At 47.3% G+C, this 21,646-nt stretch overlaps 2 protein-coding genes across 3 annotated transcripts in view; one reads left to right on the top strand and one right to left on the bottom strand.

The window, feature by feature from the left end:
- CYRIB (CYFIP related Rac1 interactor B) overlaps positions 1–12,065 on the bottom strand; it is a 151,912-nt gene extending 139,847 nt beyond the window's left edge. Inside the window, exon 1 of one of the 2 annotated variants that reach the window (XM_077809796.1) lies at positions 11,947–12,065. The gene's annotated coding sequence lies outside the window, so the exon portion shown is untranslated. The remainder of the gene's footprint in view (positions 1–11,946) is intronic. The other variant, XM_077809794.1, reaches the window with a different exon arrangement.
- Positions 12,066–16,756: 4,691 nt separating this feature from the next.
- On the top strand, positions 16,757–21,646 carry LOC144260888 (elongation factor 1-alpha-like). Its single transcript, XM_077809793.1, has 7 exons — positions 16,757–17,522; positions 17,598–17,784; positions 18,095–18,394; positions 18,777–18,929; positions 19,344–19,600; positions 20,657–20,891; positions 21,347–21,646. The coding sequence occupies exons 1-7, from the start codon at positions 17,400–17,402 to the stop codon at positions 21,463–21,465; spliced, it is 1,374 nt and encodes a 457-aa protein (XP_077665919.1). The 5' UTR covers positions 16,757–17,399; the 3' UTR covers positions 21,466–21,646.

Here is a 21,646-nt window from a genome sequence, read left to right as displayed (position 1 = left end):
GCTACCAGCCGTGAATTCAGGTGCATTTTCGTACCTGCATTTCAGTTAACAGCTCCTTCATAGCACATGAGCAGCGACAACATGGCCCAGTTTTACGGTATATTCTATTACGGAGCAAGCCCGTAAAGCGTCGAGCTTCCCTCAACTCCCATTGAGTAAAAGGTGAGTTGAGCATGGTAAGTACCTTGCATGATTCAACTCTTACTGAGCGGGTCAGTTCTGAGTACAATGGGCTTAGGTACACTTATACAATACAGATGTGGAAAGAGTTCTTAAAACTATGATTGTTTGTCATTTGAATTCTCTTCAGATTTACTTTCAGATAGTGATTCAACAATTTACATTTAATTCCACCAGTCTAAAAACATAAACCTTAGAACTTTGTTATAAAAATTGTGTTCAGTGCTGCAAATGAATCATAATATTTTGTGGGGGTTGGAGGTAGGAATTCTTACTTTTTAATAATTTACACTGTACTTGTAGTGAGATGTGAAATAGCCTTTTCAAGAATATCAGAAAAATATCCAGCCACAGATGTTGCCATCTTAAAAAAATGTCATAGGCCAGGAGTGCTGGAACAATTTGTGTAGTGAGGGTGCGGAGAGCCATTGAACCAAACTGTAAACCCTGTCTATAATGGAAACCACTTCATGCCAGGGGGTGAAGCCACACTCCTAATTCCAGCACCGATGTCAAAGGCTTTTTGAACTATCATGCAAGCATTTATGAGCAGAAAGTCATTCAAGTATCTCTAGAAGATTGGAAGTTAGAGAAGAAGATCCCACTTTGACACTGCTCATTTCTCCTCCTTGTGAGAAGTAACTCCCTTCCTGAGGCTAGCCTCTCCAGGATCTGTAAGATTTGCTAAAGACAAATTGTCTTTGGCATTGTGGTCCAGCAGATACAGTGCTGGCCTGGGTGTCAGGAAAACTGGATTCTATTCCTGCCTTTCCCACTGGCTTGCTGTGTGACCTTGGGCAAATCATTTCACCTCTCTGCTTCTGTTTCTCCACCCACCCTTCATCTATTTACATTGTAAGCTCTCCAGCACAGAGGTTACTCCCCCTATGTGTTTAGAGAATGCATAGCAAAGTAGGACCCCTATCTCTTTTGGGGCCTTGAGGCATTAATATAAGTAACAGCAACAAAGAACTTACAGTCTAGGGTGGAGAGAGAGAGAGAGAGATGAGAAAGGAAAGGTTTGCTGTAACAGGATCACTTGGTTACTCACTTTTGGTACCAGTATGTACACAGCTAGCTATTCCAATGGATTATCATCTATTGTAATGCATACAGATGCAAGTGAAACGTCAGACTTTGGGGTAAAGTTACATGGTGGTAGGGGAATTTGTCCTTCAAAACACCCTTAGTATTAATGGCAGATTGATCAAGTAATTTAAACTCACAAGGGATACAAACTCTCGCTCAACTATTTTCGCTTTTTGAAAAGAGTTCAGTTTTGTGAACCAAGTACAGATACATTTTATTAAGCCTTTTAAAGGTCAACTGGATAGGAGAGAAGATGGGTGATGAATGTTTAAGATACAGATTAGATACATTTTCTAATCTGTTTGCTCAGGAGGCTAAAGTGACTTTATAGAAGTAGTTGGTCAATATTTTAGAGTTCTCCATTTTATCTGGAACATATTATTATGTGTTTTGAGCCTGAGACAGGGAACGGGGGGGCTGGATAGGGGTTGGGGTCCCAGGCGGTCAGGGGGGACATAGAGCAGGGGGCGTTGGATAGGGGGTCGGGAGGGGGGGGGGTTGGATAGGCATGGGAGTCCTGGGGGTCCTGTCAGGGGGTGGGGGTGTGGATAGGGGTCGGGGCAGTCAGGGGACAGGGGGAGTTGGATAGGGGACAAGTGGGGTGCCAGGGGGCGGTCAGGGGACAAGGAGCAGGAGGGTTGGATGCGTTGGAGATTCTGAGGGGGGCAGTCAGGGGGCGGGAAGTGGGAGGGGATGGGGGCAGGGGCCAGGCTGTTTGGGGAGGCACAGTCTTCCCTACTCAGCCCTCCATACAGTTTCACAACCCCGATGTGGCCCTCGGGCCAAAAAGTTTGCCCACTCCTGTTCTAGAGACAAAGCCACTTCAAAAGGTCCTCTCTAGCATTAATGTTGCAAAGAAGGCTCTTCCCTTCCCGCACGGAAATACATAAGGAGGATTTGCATTGCTTAGAAATGTAAGAGGAAGTTGCATTAACTCAGACATTGACTTTCCTTACATTGTGCACATAGGATCATGCCTGCTAGAGATAAGTGGAAGGGGAGGACCCAAGAGCCTGTGCACTATGCAAATGATCTAGAGGCAGTTAATCCCTAAGAAAATGAGAACCTAGAAACGCCACAAAGTCCACTAGGCAACACGCTACACAAAAATCCATGGAGCAAACTAAAATTCCTCTTTGCTACCTTTAACAGAGCACTCTCTCCAGCAGCTCTGGACAAAATAGAGAACACTGGGCTGAATCCTGCACTCCTTGTGAATTCAAAACTCCCACTGAGGTCCAAGGATATAGAAGGATTGCAGAATCAGGCCCACAGTATGTGACGGGTCTGCAGAAACAAGTCCATTATATTCAATGTGTTCACCTGAGCAAGTTCTTCCCTTTCAAGCATCCCGATTCTCCTCCCTTGTCCCCTAGAACTGGCTGAGCTACCATGAGAGTCTATGGAGAGAAATCGTGCTGATGTTATATTGGTTGCACGAGAGCAGAAGAGTCCAGTAGTAAGACCCACATACTAGCAGTCAACGACAAAAAAGCATTTTCAGTCAGAATATAAACAAAGAGCGCAAACTACTGTGGGTGGCTAGGTCTGGTAATACAGCACATCAAGTAGATTAGATATAAGGCCCATCTTTTTGTTATATGCTTGTACAGCTCCTAGCACAATAGGGACCTGGTCCATGACTGGGGCTCCTAAGAGCCACTGCAATACAAATAAATATTTTAGATGTACTATGATTTATATTTTATACACACACAAATTTATCTGGTAAACACTAATCACATAAACAGAAAAACTGGAGGTGGACCTGAACTAACCCTCCCCCAAAATTCTCAGGGGGCGGTCTCCTTCCCTTCTTCAGACCGAAGTTTTCATGGTATTTGAAACCCCCTTCTAACAGAAATTAATTTCAAACCAGCAACCATAGCAAAGATTCTTGGTTCCAATCCTTAAATAGATATTTGAATAGCTTGTTCATTCAGAGGGAATCCTACTAATGTTCTAATTTGATAAATTGTCTTTGGCAAGTGCCTGTGGATATTTGTGATACATGGAGCATATTAAAGAGAGAACGTGGCTCTTTACAGTAAATATTTCTTGAGGCCTCAACAAAAGCAGAGTGCCAGATGAACCTACTAATGGCAGCAGATCATATTTTCGGGACACGGCCAGACCGTTAGAGGCAGCGAGCTGCCTTAGGAGTCATCTGCAAACACAAAACGGCAGCTTTTGCCACGAACAAAACTGAATGGGGGCAGAAGGTTTGAGGAAACAAGCTTGGTGCCGTGGTTTACTTTTTAACGTCATGCTGGTGAAAGGTTCCAGACCCATAGTCTGAAAACTAACACCCCCCCTCCGGTATATGCTGGCAAAGGACACGGCCTGCTCCCTACCATCATGTTTCAGCCCTGACCTGGAGTTGTGTGCTATAAATTACAGATTCATCTATTAGCCATAACTCTATTGTCTCCAATGGAATTACAGTCAGAGTTAAAATGGCTCTACATCATCAGGAGTGCACAGAAGAAGAACTCCTCAACCTGTTGGCTGCAAATGGAGGGATGGATTTGGTGCTGCACCTCCCTGAGGCACAGTGCAGAAGGCACAGCCTGGGGGGAGGAAGGGCAAAAGATGGCTTTCAAGCCACCTTTGCACCACATGAATTCTGGGCTGGCTGGAGGCCTGTGCAGCCCCCTGCATAAGTTAGAGCCCCTACGAAACTGCTCTAGTTTATGGCTGCTTATGGAGCAGGCCAGGCTTTCTGTAGCGGTCAAGAAACCTCCATCATGACCCTTATGCCAAAGGCTGCCAGGAGGGCAATCTAGGGCTGCATACGCTTGCACCACAGAAATTCTCCCCCTTGGTTACAGTGACTGTACGGTTTCTATATATCATCAAAATGGCCTTACTGGGACTAGAGTGGAGGCCAGAATAGGCCGAAGAGCATTTTACAGTGCCTAAATAGCTGTTACAATAACATTAAGTTGGGTATTCATGGTAGACTGTCTACACTTGAACTAGAGAGTGTCTTCTCTCTCATTATGTGAGAAAGGGCATCAATGTGAACATCATGATAGAGAGGCCAGCCCTCTGCAAACTTTTCAAAAGGGCTTTAAGATATTGTTTAACTTGATTTCCAAGTGACCCTTAACACCTGTAGACTGGTTGGGGATACAAGGAAAACTCCCAGAGGTGGAGGATCTGCTTGGATCTGCGATGGCATGGCTGAACAAAGCTAACGTTAACTATCAGGTTTATTTTTTGGTTGACTTTCAGGTAGTTATTAGTTCTTAGAGTCCAGCTCTTGGGCTTCTCTGTGCCATGTTAGAGGACATGATTCTAGGAATCTTTGTCCCCAGAGGTCTCTTAATACAAGTATCCTATGGAGCTAGTAACAGAGCTTTGCTTTAGGTTTTGGGTCTGGCAATGGCCTTCAATTGTTCTGTTGGAGATAAGGAACAGCCCTGAGACTCTAGAGGAAATGTCCTCCAGTCTTCAGCTGGAAGGATGCGACAGCGATGCAAGGCCATGGAGGCTGAAGGAAAGATATATAGGAGAGCGAGGTATGTGTGTGTCGGTGGGAGGGGGGGAAATCCAGAAACCTCTAAGAGAAGCATAGATTTGAGGAAAGATATAAAAAGGAGCATCTAGACATTGCCAGGCCTTCTGAAACTTTTTGCAAAGATACAGGTCTCCCTGGATTCCAGGTTACTCCCTTGACACTATAAATCCCTTCGTGTCCTAGGCAACCTACTGCCAAGCAACTAACTAACTGTGGAAGCAACTGCCCAGCAGTGCTATAATAATCTGCACATTCCCAGAGGTTATAATTTAGTACCCTCAAATAAAGCAGTTTAAAATAAATAGTGCAAAAAAGAGGAAGTGTACTGTATTTCCAGAGCAGTGAAACAGGAAGTCCAGCTCTGCTGTCAATTTTTTTGACAAGTCAGTAGTTCCTCAGTTGAGATTTCTTACCATCAGACATGGCAATGTTACGAATTCAGGACATGACTTCCAGTTCATCTGACTTGATTATTCTCTGTGTTTCACTCACTAAAAACTTCCTTCCCCTTTTTGGCTCATGGCTCCTGGGCCATGCAGCCGTAAGGCTTACTGTAGCTCACTGATTTTCAACATTTTTTCATTTCATCTCCTAAAAAACGTGGAGGTGCAGACCCCTTTGGAAATCATCAACATAGTCTGTGGATCACAGGTTGAAAATCACCACTATAGATCGATGAAATCAATGTTTTTTTTCTTAAGGGGTCACAGTCAAGGTTGATGGGACACAAGTGACTAACATGGTCCCATTTACACAATTTGTAGCTTAGAAACTCAGAGTGAAAGTGGTCAGTTTTCTCACACAGTTGTCCCACTAAGGTCAAACAGGTTGACAAATATTAGTAACTGCTGACCAGTGTGGGTAAGAAATTCATTGTGTTCCTTTTTAAACACACCTTTGGTATTGCCACAAACAGTGCATGAATTACTATCCATTAACAGCACTTAGAAAATTGCATCTGGCTTTATTTAGCGTGCCTGGTTTGAATTACACAGAATTGAGGCTGAAAAGAAAGACCTTTCTGAGGGGACCATTGACAAAAGGGGTTAATTTTTAGACCTACTAATGGTGACGTTAAAATTCTAAAATTTTAGAAAAAAAAAAAAAGTCTTGCAAGCAGTTTTATGTATTCTGGTTACAACGGCCTGAGAATTGTTTGTATATTGGTCCCCACATTTTGCAGTGAGTGATTCCAACTTATCTCACAGTCCCCTTGGCAGTTACTACAACTGACCTAAGTATTTTGGAGGCACAGAGTGCATCTTCGCTTCCAGGGTTCCAGTGATTATTGCTGACAAATTCTTTGTTGTATTACAACAAATTAGGTTGCGGGTTAGGTTTCCATTATAACTCTAGCATCCATATTATTTCTTAAATACAGAGGGTTGGGGTCTAATGGTCTGACAGCCAGGTGAATTCCAAGTTCTTCTCAGTCTAGCTGAGCTTCACTCTTACTGAGTTTCTCTCAATAAGAGCCAGGAAGAGAACCCAGGAATCCTGACTCTCAGTTTTCTACCCTAGCTAGTAGATTTTATATCCTCCCTTTTCTAGGCAACAAACTTTGAAAAATAAAGGAGAGCTTGCACATTAGGTACCATGGTAATGAACACCATGCAAATAGATAAGAAAGAGAGATTTATTGCAGTACTTTTGCAAGTAAGATGGGTTTTGATGTACTTTTTGTTGTTAGAAATGCAGCACAATTCAATACAAACTTCAAACCAAAGGAGCCAGTGGAAGCAGGAACCACATTGATCTATTAAAACACATGGCCGATCCTACAAGGATCCTTCAGCATCTCTTGGGTGGAAAGATCCTAGGAGGGTGAGAACCTTGATATTTAAATAAAGGGTGAGTATAAGAGTATGGACCAGAAAGACAGCCTTAGAGCTTGCGGCACCAAAAGCAAAACTAGCTTATACTAGGCCACATAAAGAGTCACAGGTTAGAGGGGTTTAAGTTAGGTTTGTACTATCAGGGTAATTTTCAGATTTCACTTTGCACAGAAGACGCTAAGGCAAAGACACTCCTTTTCCACTGGGGTACAAAGGCTCATGTTGCTGAATCCAAATTGCTGCTCCAGCAACTTCTAATACATAGGTATTGTCAGTATAAGTTTTCCAGCATTCTGAAGCAGTCCTAAGGCCCAGAATTGTGCCCATACGAGTTAAAGAATGAGGCATCTATGAGTTGGTCATCTCAGTTCAGTTCCTAGGGGAACTGTGTCTCCATTACAGAAGCCATCACCACACTTGGTGCTTCCTCAGTGAAGAGCTGTGCTTAGACACTGTAGTGATGAGTGCCATGCAGAAACCTACATTAGCTGATCAGACAGATATGGCACAGAGCCTGAATTAGCTTTGCCTAAAGTTAGGCCTTCTAGGGCAGGGTTGAGACACAGTGACAGGGCACGGTGGGAAAGATCCTCAGCTGGTTGGCCTAGCTCCATGTGATAGGTTACTCATGGAGAAAGGGGGCCTATCTTGGCCACTGGAGCTAGCAACTGATAATCCAACCTATAGATCTAATCAGATGTTTAGTGATATTTGTAGGCAAACAGAATGAACTCTCCCCCTCTCCCCCGGCTCTGGTGAAGTGAGGGAAGAGATGTATTTTGTTACAGGCCAACTGCAATGCTAGGCCCTGCAGCTGAAAGGTACTGAGACCCCTCCCCTCTTCAGTGTCCTTAGAGAGTTCCAATCATAAAAAGAAAGAATTTCCATTTAGACTTTCACTGGAGCTAGGCTGACTTATCCAGCTGTGGATCTGACCCTAACAGAGTTTCATGCACTTTAGCAAGAAATTCTCCCTTACACTCTCCCAAACCAAAACACAAAAAATACCTTGTTTGGGCCTCAAATAACTTCATCGCTGCCATTTATCCTACAGTAACTTTCACTAAGAAGAAATAATAGTTCATCAGAGTGACTACGGCTTTTCTACACCCTGCAAACTGCATTAAACTTCTCACTGGCCGCACTAGCTAAGCCTCTTACATCTCTGTCTGGCCTGTTCATATTTAGAGGCACAGCAGTAAGGCCCAATTGTTTTTTCTCAGGTCTTCCCATGTCTAGGCCTTATTAATTGTGCTCTCTGTATTACTGAAAATCCATTACATTTCTTCTTACCAAGCAATGTAAGCTACAGATCTTGTTGAAAGAAACACATACTCTAGACTGTATCAGCAACGTTTTAAAAGGTGCTTACTGGCTGTGAGCCTGATCCTGTTTCTGCTGGACCCAGCGAACTTGTTGGAATGCCTGTTTGAGTAATACACTCCCAGAGCTGCGATTACTTTTCTCTCCTGACACTGGAGAATCTGCATAATAGACATTTCACTGTTCCCACTGCACAACTGCCTCCTGCAAGGTTTCTTGCACCTTCCAGTATAAAACCTGGTACTGGCCACTCTTATAAAGAGCAGACCAGATAGACTATCTGGTCCAAACCAACATGGCAATCAAATCCCAGATCTCTTCAGAATTTATTTCTTCTTGGAACAAAATAATACAGGTTTAGCGATCTTGCTGTGATGAAAGCAGATCCCCCTTGACATTTCCTATTCCTATCAGGCAACTGATGAAGTGGCAAACACAAGACCTATTCCTCTTGTCTTTTTAAAGGGACTTTAAAGAATGGTCCATTTACAGATAATAGCTCATTTATTCATTAGTCAAGCTGGGCAGCAGAATATGACGTTCTAACCACAAACCAGGCAAATCAACTAGCTATAATTATTTTGTTAATTTCCTCTGTATTTCACCATCATTCCTTTTGAACCGCACTGTAACTTCTTCCTTAAGAAAGGGAGGTGGCTCTTGCAAACAGAAGTCATGCTTGCAGCTCACAGCCATTGTGCTGTCCCTTCTCAGACAGGGAAGTACAAAGCCCCAAAAGCAGAAGTGCTTTTCTTCTCACAGGCCAGTCCAATACATTTTTGGCTCTCAGGCTGAACTTCTAGCTGTGTTAGCCAATAACAGGTGCAAGATTTGCATTAACAATAACAAAGATTCAAAGGTCTCAAACCTGGCATCTGCTCTAACATAAGGGGACAATCTGCTTTTAGTCAAAGGAAAACTATCCAGATCAGTCTGTAATAAACTGGCCTTCCAATATCATGTCAGTCGCTGCAGTCAGATACTTGGATAATCACAAACAGCCTCCGAGGAGCATGCACACACCCATGCATGCATGAGGAAATGTTAGCCTGCAACTCCTAGCAACTGACAAAACTGGCAATCATCAATTAAGAATGCTGGGCTTCAAACTGGGAGTTACTGGAAATTGCAGTGATTGAAACTAGGAACGTTATCCACTCGCTGGTGTTTCCTTGGGACTGACATTTGCTATGATTATCTTTATTTGCAAGGGAAGAACATGAATAGTACTTAGCACTTACACAGCACTAGTATGTCTTATGTAATGCTAATATTCCAGTGTTCTAGCCTTATTACTTTTCATTTTCAATTCACTTTACGAACATTAACTAGCTGATCTCCACAACCACATCCATCAGGTAGGTGGACAGAATTAATCCCATTTTACAAGTGGGGAAACTGAGGCAGACAAGCCAAGTGACATTAAGGTCACAGAGGGAGTCACGATCAAGGTTAAAAGTATAACTCAAAGTCCTGCCTCCCAATCCTATGCTTAGACCACTAGGACATCTTCCCCACAGACTATGCCTCTTTAAGCCCTATTTCCACCAGAAGCCCCTTTACAGTCTGATTCTTCTGTCATGTAAGCTGGTGTAAGTCAGGGTAACTCCACTGCCTTCAGTGGAAACAGGCTCGTGTAAAACAGGTGTAACTGAGAGGAGAATCAGGCCCCGCGGATCCGCAGGTGGATAAGTCCAGCCACGCTCTTCTTTGTAATTTACTTCTCTGAGCCGTGAGCAGTCCCATCAAATCCACTCTCGTGCCAATGGCTGAGTTTTCCATTCTTTGCACCTTTTATTGCTTGATCAACAAACTAAGGATTGTGGGCTACTGATTTGTATAGTTATTTTAAAGCCAGGGGCAGGGAGAAAATCCCTTTATTGTAAACAAACCTTTTGATTGAGATTTGATTATTTGCGTATTTATGAACTCGCTTCTTTTGCCATCTCCACTGATCGCAGACAGCAAGGGCTCAGCATTTTGTAAAGAAGCTCTACAAAAATCAATTGAATTGAATGCAAACCCTTTCTTTCCCTAACTCTGCCAATTCCTCTGAGAAGCTCCCAAGCCATTCTTGCCTTATTCTTCACTCGCCAGTTTTGAGAGTTTCAAACAAACTGTCTAAATTTCTGAGATCATGTTTCCAAAAGGCTCCGACGGAGGCACCTTTCCTTACTGCTCCAACAAAAAGGAAATCTACTGGTTTGATTACTTAGCTTTACGCATCATTTGTCATAATCATACTCAACCTCCTGCCTTTGCCCCCAGAAAACTTGGGACTTTTGCCATGAAAAATATAGCACGTGGACATTTCAACAGGTGTCCCCCACCCTAGCTAAATTAACGTGCTTTGAAATCCTCTGCTAAAAAAGGGGTGAGAAGATTATTGGGTTACTAAAGCTTCATGAACACCCCAATGCGGTGGGTAGGTCTGAGCCCATGTTGCAGGCGGGAGAACAGAAGCACTGTGACTTGCCCAGGTACAGCACATAAGAGGCAAAGCCAGGAATCCCCAAGAGCCCTGACCCCAGGAGCCTCTGTACTCTTCCAGACGTTCGAGAAATTTTGAACTCAAGGGCCAAGTGTAAGAGAAAGATCACCAGGCAAGCCCAGGGGCTGCTCGTTTGTCTCTTTTTAGAGGAGAGGGGCGTCACGCCAGTGCCATAAAAAGAAAACTTTCCCACATCAACCTAACAGCGATGGATAAACGTGTCCTGGGTTTTCCCTATGAGGAATTTCCACCACTCTGACATTTGCGAAACCTCTTGCTTCCTTCCCTGACCCCACACCCAGTGTGAACCCAGAGAACTAAAACAAGCACCACAATAGACCCCGGCCTGCATCCTTTGCACTCAAGCCAGTTGACTATGACCCCTTTCCCTCATCGCCAGTTGTCCCCGCTCCCCCTCCTGGGGGCTGGATCTCAGAAGCCAGCTATCAAAGGAACACTTCCTTTTATTTCTAGGACTAGGAGTGAGAGATGGAGCAGGAGCCCTCATTCCTGCTAAGCAACATTTCCTTAAGGCAATGATGGTTCCTGGTGGAAAACCTTCAGGGTATCCCCCTCCTCCCAATATCATGGTATGTGGAGTACTTAGCAGAGAGGTTTGTATGCCACTGGTAAAAACAGAACCGCCCCCATCTCTTTCTCTCTCACACAAACCAGAAATAAACGTTTTTTAAAGCTGAAAGAGGAAGTCTCCCTTGAAGACAGGCGGGTGCCTAACACTATGAGGAAGTAGGAGAGTTCAAAGATCTACCCCCACGCCCCAGTTCCTCAAGGCTGCAGCTGTTGCTTTCCAGCCCCAAATGACACCGATTAATTAAACCAGTGATTTCGCCCACCACAATCGACCTAGCATTGGAAATAGCCCTCCGGCGAGTCCCACACTCACCCCCCAGGCCATCTTCACCCCCCTACGGAGGAAACCCCAGTCTTGGCCCTCGGCCGAAATATAGCCCTTGCGTCTCGGGCTGGTTTTGATCCCAAGCCACGACACGCCCGGCGCCCCACGCACGCCTGGGCGCACCCACAGTGGACAGCGCATCTGGGCATTGCAGAGGCAGGGGGAACGGAGGGCGGGCGGAGAGAGAGAGGGAGGGAGGGACATGCTCGCCGCCGCTGCTTCTTTCACCGCATCCCCCCCGGAGCAAACAATCGTGCTCGGCTCGGCTTCTCCGGGGGCCGTTTCTTGCGGGAGGTGAAGCCCTTCGTGCACGTGCATCGTGGTGTGGGGAGCGTCTCGGTAACGGGGGTGGAGAACACACGTGCACACGCAGGCGGCTCTAGGAAGGCACACCTGCGGGCCGGGGCCGGGGCCGGGGCCGGGGAGACCGGCTTTGCTCCTGGCACCTTGTGTCGGCAGATGAAGCGCCGTCCCATCCCTGCAAAATGCCAGCCCCATCCATAATCCCTCCCCGCCCAGAGCAGCCCCCCCCCCGCTGCAGGGCACCGGAATCGAGCCGAGCGCCCCGCGTACATTGAGGTCACGGTACCTGGGGCCGGGAGCGGGGCCGCCGCGGGAAGAGGCAGCTGCTGCCGCCGGCGAAGGAACCGCGGGTGCCGGCGCCCGTCGCAGGCTTCCGGGTTGGTCCGCGTCAGCGTCACCGCCCCAGGTTTGCAAAGCGGCCGCGGCAGCATGAGAAATAACTATAAAAGGAAGAGACTCACGGGGGAGGAAGAGGAAACCCTGTTTACCTTTGAAAAGCGCAAGTGCCCTGGCCTGGCCGAAACAGCGGATTCTTTACCACCCCTGCAGGGGCGCCCGGGAGCGGCTCCGTGCACGTGCAGCAGGGAAGCAGAGATCCCCCCCCCTCCCCCAGCTCAAAAAGCGGGGACTGCTCGCAGGGGTGGCCCATGACACGAGGGATCTGACCCTGCAAGCTGCTGGGCAACTCCTGGCCGCACGAAGCACCCTCACGCCCCCTGGGAGTTGACCGGCGCTGAGCACCTTGCAGGATGGGGGCCCTAGGGTGCTGTGAAGTTCAGTATTTGTAAAGCACGCCCAGATCTTCACAGGAGAAGTGCAATAGAAAGCATTTGTTTAATGCTGGCTTTATTTCACCCGTAGGGATACTCCAAGCACGCTCACAAGGGCGATCGTAAAGTCCAGACATTTTCTTTCCTTGTTTCTCAGACAGAAGAATAACCAACGCTGCAGCTAGAGTCTGGTTGGTTTCATTCACCGACTGAATACGCCCACTGGGGGTCTGATTTTCACAGCTGATGAGCACCCCCAGCTCCACCCGAAGCCGATGAGCCTGATTCTCTTCTCACTTACACTGGCCTAAACCCACTAACTTCAATGGCATCGCTCCTGTTTTACGTTCGGGGGAGAAGAGAAATAAGCCAAAGGAGAGGTGGGCAGGAGTGTTTAGCAGCTCTGAAAATCAGCCTCTAAGCATCCCTGGAAGGTGGGTCTAGTGAATGGGACCACTAAAGTCACACGTGTAGACATGAAATAACAGCCATGCCCGGCATGGATTGCAACCAGTGGCTACTCCTCTCCTTACCTGTCAGACTACATGCAGACATGCCTGCAGCAGCGAATACCCAGTGAGCAGAATGGGGTTGAAATAAACCCAATCTTTCAGACATTTAAGCGCAAAGCTAATTTTATGGACATGGGCTCCACTTTAGGAGAGCCCTTAAGCATGTGAAGAAGTTCATCCCTATTAAACAAAACACTTAAGTTTGTGCTCAACTTTAAACGTGCTTAAATCCCACTGAAATCAATGGTACTTAAGCTCATGCCTGAACAGAAGCATGCGCTTAAGTATTTACTGAATCGGGATCAATTGCTGCATGAGAGACATGAGCAGCTCTGTTGAACTCAATGGAGTTCCTCACCTGTATTAAATTTGTCACATGTGTAAGCGTTTGCAGGATCAGAGCAGAAGGCAATCAGAGGTTTAGTGCTGGCTTTACAGAGCTGTGTTAGAGACTCAATGGGCTGGTTTTGCTGTTGACAGTGCTCATGCTATAAATGTCAAGTGTTCCTCTGGTGCTTGATTGTTACTGCCACAGCACTGAGCCAGAATGCAGCGCTGGTGTGAATAAATGCTACAAGCGAAAGCACAATTGAAAAGGAAGGATTACGCTCTAGACACACCAACATACAGGGGTTAGTGCTTGCACACAGGCGGTCACCAATGAGACACTATCAACTGCAACCTGAAGTTTTAATTTTTCTTCTCATTTATTATACCCTCTTGAAAGCTTTTCTATTAAAGAAATACTGACCGCTCCTCCGGCTTTTCCTCTCTCTTCTGGCAGCAGAAGTCAGAGTAGCTCTATACAGCTCGGTTCCCCATGTGTGCCGCAGCACAATGGCTGAGGCACCCAGGATCACGCAGAGCTCTAGAAAGCCAGGAGAATTTGATCATGTCACCCTTCCTCCTGGAGCAGCACTTTGCTCCTTAAATAGTCCCCCTGAAACATAGTCCCCCTCCCTGGGGGGAGGGATAACTCAGTGGTTTGAGCATTGGCCTGCTAAACCCAGGGTTGTGAGTTCCCTCCTTGAGGGGGCCATTTAGGGAGCTGGGGCAAAAATTGGGGATTGGTCCTGCGTTGAGCAGGGGTTTAGACTAGATGACCTCCTGAGGTCCCTTCCAACCTTGATATTGTATGTAAATGGGAGCCACAGATGACTCCTTGTGAGTATGGGTGGCAAAATTAGGCCCCCCAGTTTGTTAATTCATTGTAGCAGACAAAAGATCACAAAACCGTAGCATTGTGGGAACAGCAAAGAAACAACCTTCCATCAAAATATTTCTCAATTCTGCAAACACTTATGCACATGCTTAATTTTAGGTATATGAGTATTTCCATTGACTTCAGTGGGATCACTGCTGTGTTTAAAGTTCAGCGTTTGCAGGACACGTTGTCTATCTATGGTAGTTAAGAACTTCATGGCACTTCCCCCCATCCCACCCCCAACCAGGAACAGCGACGTCATACCCCAGTATCTTATACTGATGCCAGTTTCTTAATAATACTACAGCAACACTCAGAGGCCTTGATCAGGATTGGGGCTCCATTGCATTAGGCAGAGCACACACATATGCTAATGAACAGTCCCTGCGCTGAAGAGTTTACATGTTAGGCCTTGATCCAGCAAACCCTGATGTCACGAGTAAGTGTATACACATGATTAAATTTCTAATAAGTAAAACCAGGTCTTTATGTAAGACAAGACACAGGAGGACGTAACCAATCCTGTGAGAGAGAAACAGGCTCACAGAGACAGGAATGTGTGGTTAGAAACACTATGTTCACTATGAGTTGGTTTCAAGTCATTTAAAGAGATTTTTAAGAAGCATTAACAGTATATGAACAAAAATAGCCCTTATAAGTAATCCCTAGATTGTAAACTCTTTGAGATACAGCACTGTCCTCTTACAAGTCTGTAAAATGCCATGCACACACCTGGTGCTATAAAAATCATGCAGGAATTGTTTTTAACATGAATAAGGCCACATATTTTCCCCTAATCTGCTCTGACCATTTTTGCTGAAACTTTCCAAAAACAGTTCAGCCTGAGGCAGATATCTGGTATGGAAAATTTCAGCCTAAACAGTTAAAGTTTAACAAAGCTTTACACAACTGAAAACAGGGTCTTCTAATGGAAAGTGTTAAGGAACCTTACCTATAAATGTTACTACCTACTGCCTATAATAAGGATAATTTACATGGGCTCTGATCCTGCAATAGGTGCAGACCTTGTAGATCTCTACTGACTTCAGTGGGGCTCTGTAGTTGCCAGTGTCAGCCCATGTCGATTCAATCACAGCATCAGAGGCTAACGTTCATAGTAAATACTTTCCCACACTCAGCCCACTCTTGCAAACTGCCTGTGTATCATTCCTTTATGGCCCCTTTCACCATAGTATCTGAGCTCATAATCATTAATGGACTTATCCTCACAACTCCTCTGTGAATTAAGGAAGAACTATTATTCCAATTTTACAGATGGGACCCGAGGCAGAGAAGCTAAAGCCTAGATCTGCAAAGGTACTTCACTCTCATTGATTGCAATGCCAGTTAAGGACATAAATAGCTTTGAGAATCTTGTTCACTGTCACACTAAAGGGAATTGAACCTGTCTTCCAAGTTCTAGAACAGTGCCCTAACCACTGGACCATCTTGCTGCATGAGCAGCTTGCAGTATCAGTACCTTGACTATGAAAATTAAAGAGACTAAGGTGAATGGACTGTACTTGATGCTTCCTTAGTTTACTCCATTATATTACTTTGATATCATTTGCGTTACGGAAGCAAACAGGAGCCCTAATCATGGACCAGGATCCCCTTGTGCTAGGTGCTGTACAACACAGAACAAACAGAGGATCCCTGCCCCAAAGAGCTGGCAATCTATATAAATATTATTAGCAGTAGATTGCACGTAAAATGTGTAAGAAAGACATTGTCATGTTAAAATGACATTTTAAGAAACCCCTTACTCATATTAGAGCTTTAACATTACAAAATTTTTTCCAATGTAGTCCACTTCCCAACACCTATGCTCTTTATTTCATATTGAACTTTCATTGTCTCCAACTTGGAATATGAGAATAGGGGAGTCTGTTGTTCTTTAGGCCCTGATCCTGCAATCAGTTCCATGCCGACAGACCCATATCCCCACACAAGGGCCCACTGACACCGTGTTCATCGTGTAGGTCTATGCATTCGCACAATGCATCTGTGATTGGTTGCAAACACTGCAAGGGACTGTTTGAGATCCAGTGACACACCATCTTTATTAAAAGAGTAAAAATATCCTGGGAACTGGGCTCCATGATTTTTAAAAAATATAAATGTTGGGACAAAATTATAATGTCACTTTAACACCAGAAAGAACACAAGGCGATGCCTTAAAATGGTTACAGCGAAGAGAGTACTCTAGCAAATACCCAAGGAGCAGTCTGTCTTTCCATGAAATTCTAGCCTCTTCTGACTGAAAATCAATTACTGGCTGCCTATACTGACGACCGGTGGGCTTTGGAAGACTCAATTTCTTTTAGTTAATTATAATGATGACATCTAATAAGAACGGCCATATTAGGTCAGACCAAAGGTCCATCAAGCCCAGTATCCTGTCCTCTGACAGTGGCCAATGGCAGATGCCTCAAAGTGAATGAACAGACAGGTTATCAAGTGATCCATGCCCTGTCACCCAATCCCAGCTTCTGGGAAACAGAGGCCAGGGACACCATCCCTGCCCATTCTGGCTAATAGCCATTGATGAACCTATCTTCCATGAATCTATCTAGCTCCCTTTTGAACCCCATTATAGTACTGGCCTTCACAACACCCTCTGGCAAGGAGTTCCAGAGGTTGACAGTGCACTGAGTGAAAAAATACTTTATTGTGTTTGTTTTAAACCTGCTACCTATTAATTTCATTTGGCAGCCCCTTGTTCTTGTATTATGAGAAGGAGTAAATAACACTTCCTTATTTACCTTCTCTATACCACTCATGATTTTATAGACCTCTATCATATCCCCCTTAGTCGCCTCTTTTCCAGGCTGAAAAGTCCTAGTTTTATTAATGGCTCCTCATAGGGAGAGAGAGAACTGGGAAAAGTCCCCAGTGAAGTTGCCTGTGAGAAGAAGACCCAGTTATTCTCTTTGGGAACAAAGGCAGGGGCAGCGATGACCTGGGGACATCTTGGCAGGGTTGGGGCTGGTTTTCTCTTTTCAGTAACTTTCTGTGTACATGGTGACTCTGGAGCGCTGGCCCAACACGGGGACGTGAGACTTGCGCCCTGGGGGGAAGCTGCTCTCCGGGCAGGGGCCCAGCACAACACAGGGCTTCAGAGGGGTCTGAAATGCGGCCCAGTCCCTGAGGAGAGCGGCCTGGCCCATCAGCGCGCCCGATAAAGGCGGAGCCGGCAGCGGAAGCGCCTTTAGCCACCCCGGCAGGATAGGGGAGCGGGAGCCGGAGCCGCATGAACATCGTGATCATCGGCCATGTGGACTCGGGTAAATCCACCACCACCGGCCACCTCATCTACCAGTGCGGGGGGCTGGAGCCCCGGCTGCTGGAGAAGCTGGAGGCAGCGGCTAGCCAGGTACGCTCGCCCCCTTCCGTCCCCACGGCGGGGTCGCCCTTCCCCGGGCGCCCTGAGCGCCGCTCCGCCCCGCAGGTGGGGAAAGGCTCCTTCAAGTTCGCCTGGGCGCTGGACAGGCCGCGGGCGGCGCCGGAGCGGGAGCGGGAGCGGGGCATCACCATCGACCTCTCGCTGTGGAAGCTCCACACGCACCGCTTCTCCGTCACCATCATCGACGCGCCGGGCCACCGCGACTTCATCAAGAACATGCTGACCGGCACCTCCAGGTAGCGGGGCCCCTTCCTCGCCCGGGGTGGCGGTGCGGCCCCGAGGGCGCGGGGAGCGGCCCCGGGCCGGTGTTGCTGGGGGTTGCGGCCCCGAGGGCGGGGGGTTGCGGCCCCGATCCTGCCCCAGGCCGGTGTTGCAGGGTGTGTGTGTGTGTGGGGGGTGGGGTGTGCAGCGCCGTGGGCGCAGGGAGCGGCCCCGATCCTGCCCCGGGCTGAGCTGGGGCCAGTGTTACACGGGGCTGGGGGCGGTTGCAGCCCCGCCGGGCGCACGGAGCGGCCCCCCACCCTCACCCGGCCCGTCTCTGCCCCAGGCGGACGCCGCGGTGCTGATGCTCTCGGCCGCGCCCGGGGAGTTCGAGGCCGGCGTGTGCCGGCAGGGGCAGACCCGCGAGCACGCCCTGCTGGCCTACACCCTGGGCCTCAAGCAGCTGCTGCTCTGCGTCAACAAGATGGACCTGACGGAGCCGCCCTCCAGCCAGCGGCTCTTCGAGGAGGTGGTGCGGGGCGTTAGCCTCTGCCTGGGCAGGATCGGCTACAGCCCGGCCGCGGTGCCCTGCCTGCCGGTGTCCGGCTGGGCCGGCGAGAACGTCACCCTGCCCAGCCCCAGGTGCGGGAGACCCGGGGATGGGGAGCGGGAGCTGAGGGCAGCTGCTGGTGGGAGGGACCCACGTGGCGCTCAGTTCCGTGGAGGGGCTGCTCCGCTCCAGCAGGGCTCGGGGCCCTCGGCCATGCCCAGTGGGTGGGGAGGCGATTGGCCCAGAAGGCAGAGCCCAAGGTGCCATGCAGCTGGAGCTGGGGTGGCAAGGTGAAGCGCTGAATGCTGCAGCTATAGCTGGGAGGGACAGGCCTATGGGCACCCTTCAGCGTGAGTCCAAGGGGAACGGCCCTCCAACGGGGGCTAACGCCAGACCTTGGGTCCCAGCCCCAGGCTGCGTTTCCTGTATCCAAAGGCTGCCAAGCATCTCCCTGGCTTCCCTCTACCCCCTGCAGATGCCGTGGTTCAAAGGCTGGAAGGTCAAACGGAAGGAAGGCTTCGGGAAGGGACAGACGCTTCTGGAAGCGCTGGATTCTCTCCTGCCTCCCGTGAGGCCCAGTAACAAACCGCTGAGGGTGCCTCTGCAGGACGACTACAAGATCGGAGGCCAGTCCAGGCAGGAATGGGACCCTGGGACATGCTGATCTACAGCTGGGTTCTGCATGGGGTTTCTGAGGTGATTGACTGTTCCTCTGTGGGAAGGGCCCAAATCACCCCCAACTTAATGACTTTCTGTGTAGATGAGTCTCTCAGGAACTTGCTCCTTGTAATGCCTGAGACTCAGGAAGTGTGTATAGCAGTTACAGTGTTAAGCAGCCTGGGTACTGGTCTCTTTGCTATTTCTGGCCTTGATTAGTGAAGGCTCAACTTCATGAAGGAAACACTTCTGAGGAGACTCTCCCTCCTCCACCATCCCGGCCAGGACACCCACCTTACCTCAGATTAACTGGTCTGCTTGCTGTGCCGGTTATGGGCTTTCCACAGTCAGCTCTGACTTACTCTTCCCCTGTCTCCTCCCAGGAATTGGCACTGTACCAGTGGGGAAGATAGAGACAGGCATCCTCAAGCCCGGCATGAACATCTCCTTTGCCCCTGCAAACCTCTCAGCAGAGGTCAGAACCATTGAAATGCACCATGAGCTGCTGCAGGTGGCTTTTCCTGGTTACAATGTGGGCTTCAACATAAAGAACATCTCAGTCAAGAACCTGAGACGGGGCCATGTAGCTGGCAACTCCAGGAGTGACCCTCCGGCAGCAGCAGCCCACTTCACTGCTCAGGTGCAGAGACTTGCCTCTATAGGGCTTACATGGTTCATAGGGTGCTGGCCCTTCATGTCTGTGCAGCAGGGAGGCCACAATTCCTGAGGGGTGTGACCTCTGGTAGCACCACTGGGAGGTTTGGAATAGGTGTGGGGGTCAGACTGGACTCTGCAGAATACAGTAATTGCTACAGACACTCCTCACCAATGCTGGGGTCTGTTCGCTTAGGCAGCTTCCAGCCGTATCTGCTGCCCAAATTTGGAGGCGCTGCTCTCCATAAATGTCTATGCCAGTGGTTCCCAAACTGGGGTTTGGGAACCCCTGGGGGTTTGTGAAATGTTACGGGGGTTCTCAGGAAAAACATCCCTAATGGCGGACAGAGTTGTCCCTACAGACCCCGGACAGCACGGGGCCAACTGCATTGAGCCCCTGGACTTCCAAGAGCTAAGCAGATCAAAGCAAGCATATCTATCACACTGAGGAGACTTAAACTTCAAGACTCCTTATAAGAAATGGAAAGGGTGGTGGATATTTTTGCTGGTTTTAAAATTAAATAGGCAGCTAGTATTTTTAAATTATTATAAGTTTAAGCTTTGTGCGTTGTTTGCCTAGACTGCTCAAGACCTGAATGCTTGGGTAGGAGGAACTCTTCGAGTTGGCTTCTTAAATATCGTCATGCTGTTTCACATCTGATACTCCTTGATGAAACATAGGAGCCTTCTCTTATAACAGGCTTATTCAAAGTGATACAAGCTATGAAAGTGAGATCTTGGAAGAGCATTGCCATTTTCATCATGTAATAAATACTGTAATGATAAATGATAATGTGTAATAAGCATGTCATAAAACAAATTTTATATTTCCAAGATCACTGCTTTTAGAATTTATACTCAGGTAAAGGAGAAAATCCCTGGAAATATTCAGTTTTAGGAGGGGGTTTGCAAGACTGGACATTTTAGTGAAAGGGGTTCACAGGTTGTTAAAGTTTGGGAACCACTGGTCTAGTCATTTAAAATGACAAGAGGGTTGGGGAACTCCTAAAGCACAGATCCTTAGTTCCTCCTTTTGTCCTAGGTGATCATCTTGAATCACGCTGGCTTTATCAAGGCTGGCTACTCACCAGTGGTAGACTGTCACACTGCTCATATCACCTGCCAGTTTGCTGAGCTCTTTGAGAAGATTGACCGTCGATCTGGGGAGAAGCTGGAGGACAATCCCTCCGTGCTGAAGTCCGGAGACTCTGCTACTGTCAGGCTTGTACCTAAGAAGCCTCTGTGTGTGGAGAGGTTTTTTGACTATCCCCCTTTAGGCAAGTGTTTTGAAGTCAAGTCAGCTCTACCTATTTGCTACTAATCACATACATGAGATGTGATGAGTCACCTTAGCTAAACCCTAGGAGCTTCCATTTCCATTGTCTGTTTATCATGATCTTGTGTAGTTTGATGGATTGGGCAGGGAAGAAGCTGACTGTAAACTGCAGACTTCAGCTAAGCAACTTAAATAAACAGACTGTTACTGCACTAAGGGTAGCTTAGCAGTCTGAACAGCTTGAATTGTAACACTTGAGTCCAGTCATGGACCAGACCCCCATTGAGTTAATGATGTACAAACACAGAACAAAGATGGTCTGTGCCCCAAAGAGCTTAAGTCTAATTCTAAGATGACAGATGAGGCTGAAGGAAGTACAAGGTGACTACATGAATATAAGCAGTAGCACCTTCTCCTTTGTTTGAAAGGCAACTAGAATATTTAACTTCATTTCAGGTCGCTTTGCAGCTCGGGACTTGAAGCAGACTGTTGCGGTTGGAGTCATCAAATCTGTGGAAAAGAAGCCTGCAGGTGTCACTAGAAAACAGGTGCAGAAAGCTCTGCTTATCAAGTGAAATGGGTCTTTTTTTTGTTTAAAGCCAATTTAATTGAAAGGTACCTTTCATGTAATAAGGTTAATTTGAGATGGACTTTTGTTTTGGTTTACCCAGAATTGGGATGATTCTGTTTTATGGCTGGTTCAGAGCCAGTAACATTATCTGAACATTAAAAGCCTCTTCATCTCAGAGGCCTGCA

Source organism: Eretmochelys imbricata, chromosome 2 (genome assembly GCF_965152235.1).
Source record: "Eretmochelys imbricata isolate rEreImb1 chromosome 2, rEreImb1.hap1, whole genome shotgun sequence".
In the NCBI taxonomy this organism is placed as follows: domain Eukaryota; kingdom Metazoa; phylum Chordata; order Testudines; family Cheloniidae; genus Eretmochelys; species Eretmochelys imbricata.
The sequence above is the reverse complement of the archived record's forward strand: the minus strand, read 5'-3'. Positions and strand labels throughout refer to the sequence as shown.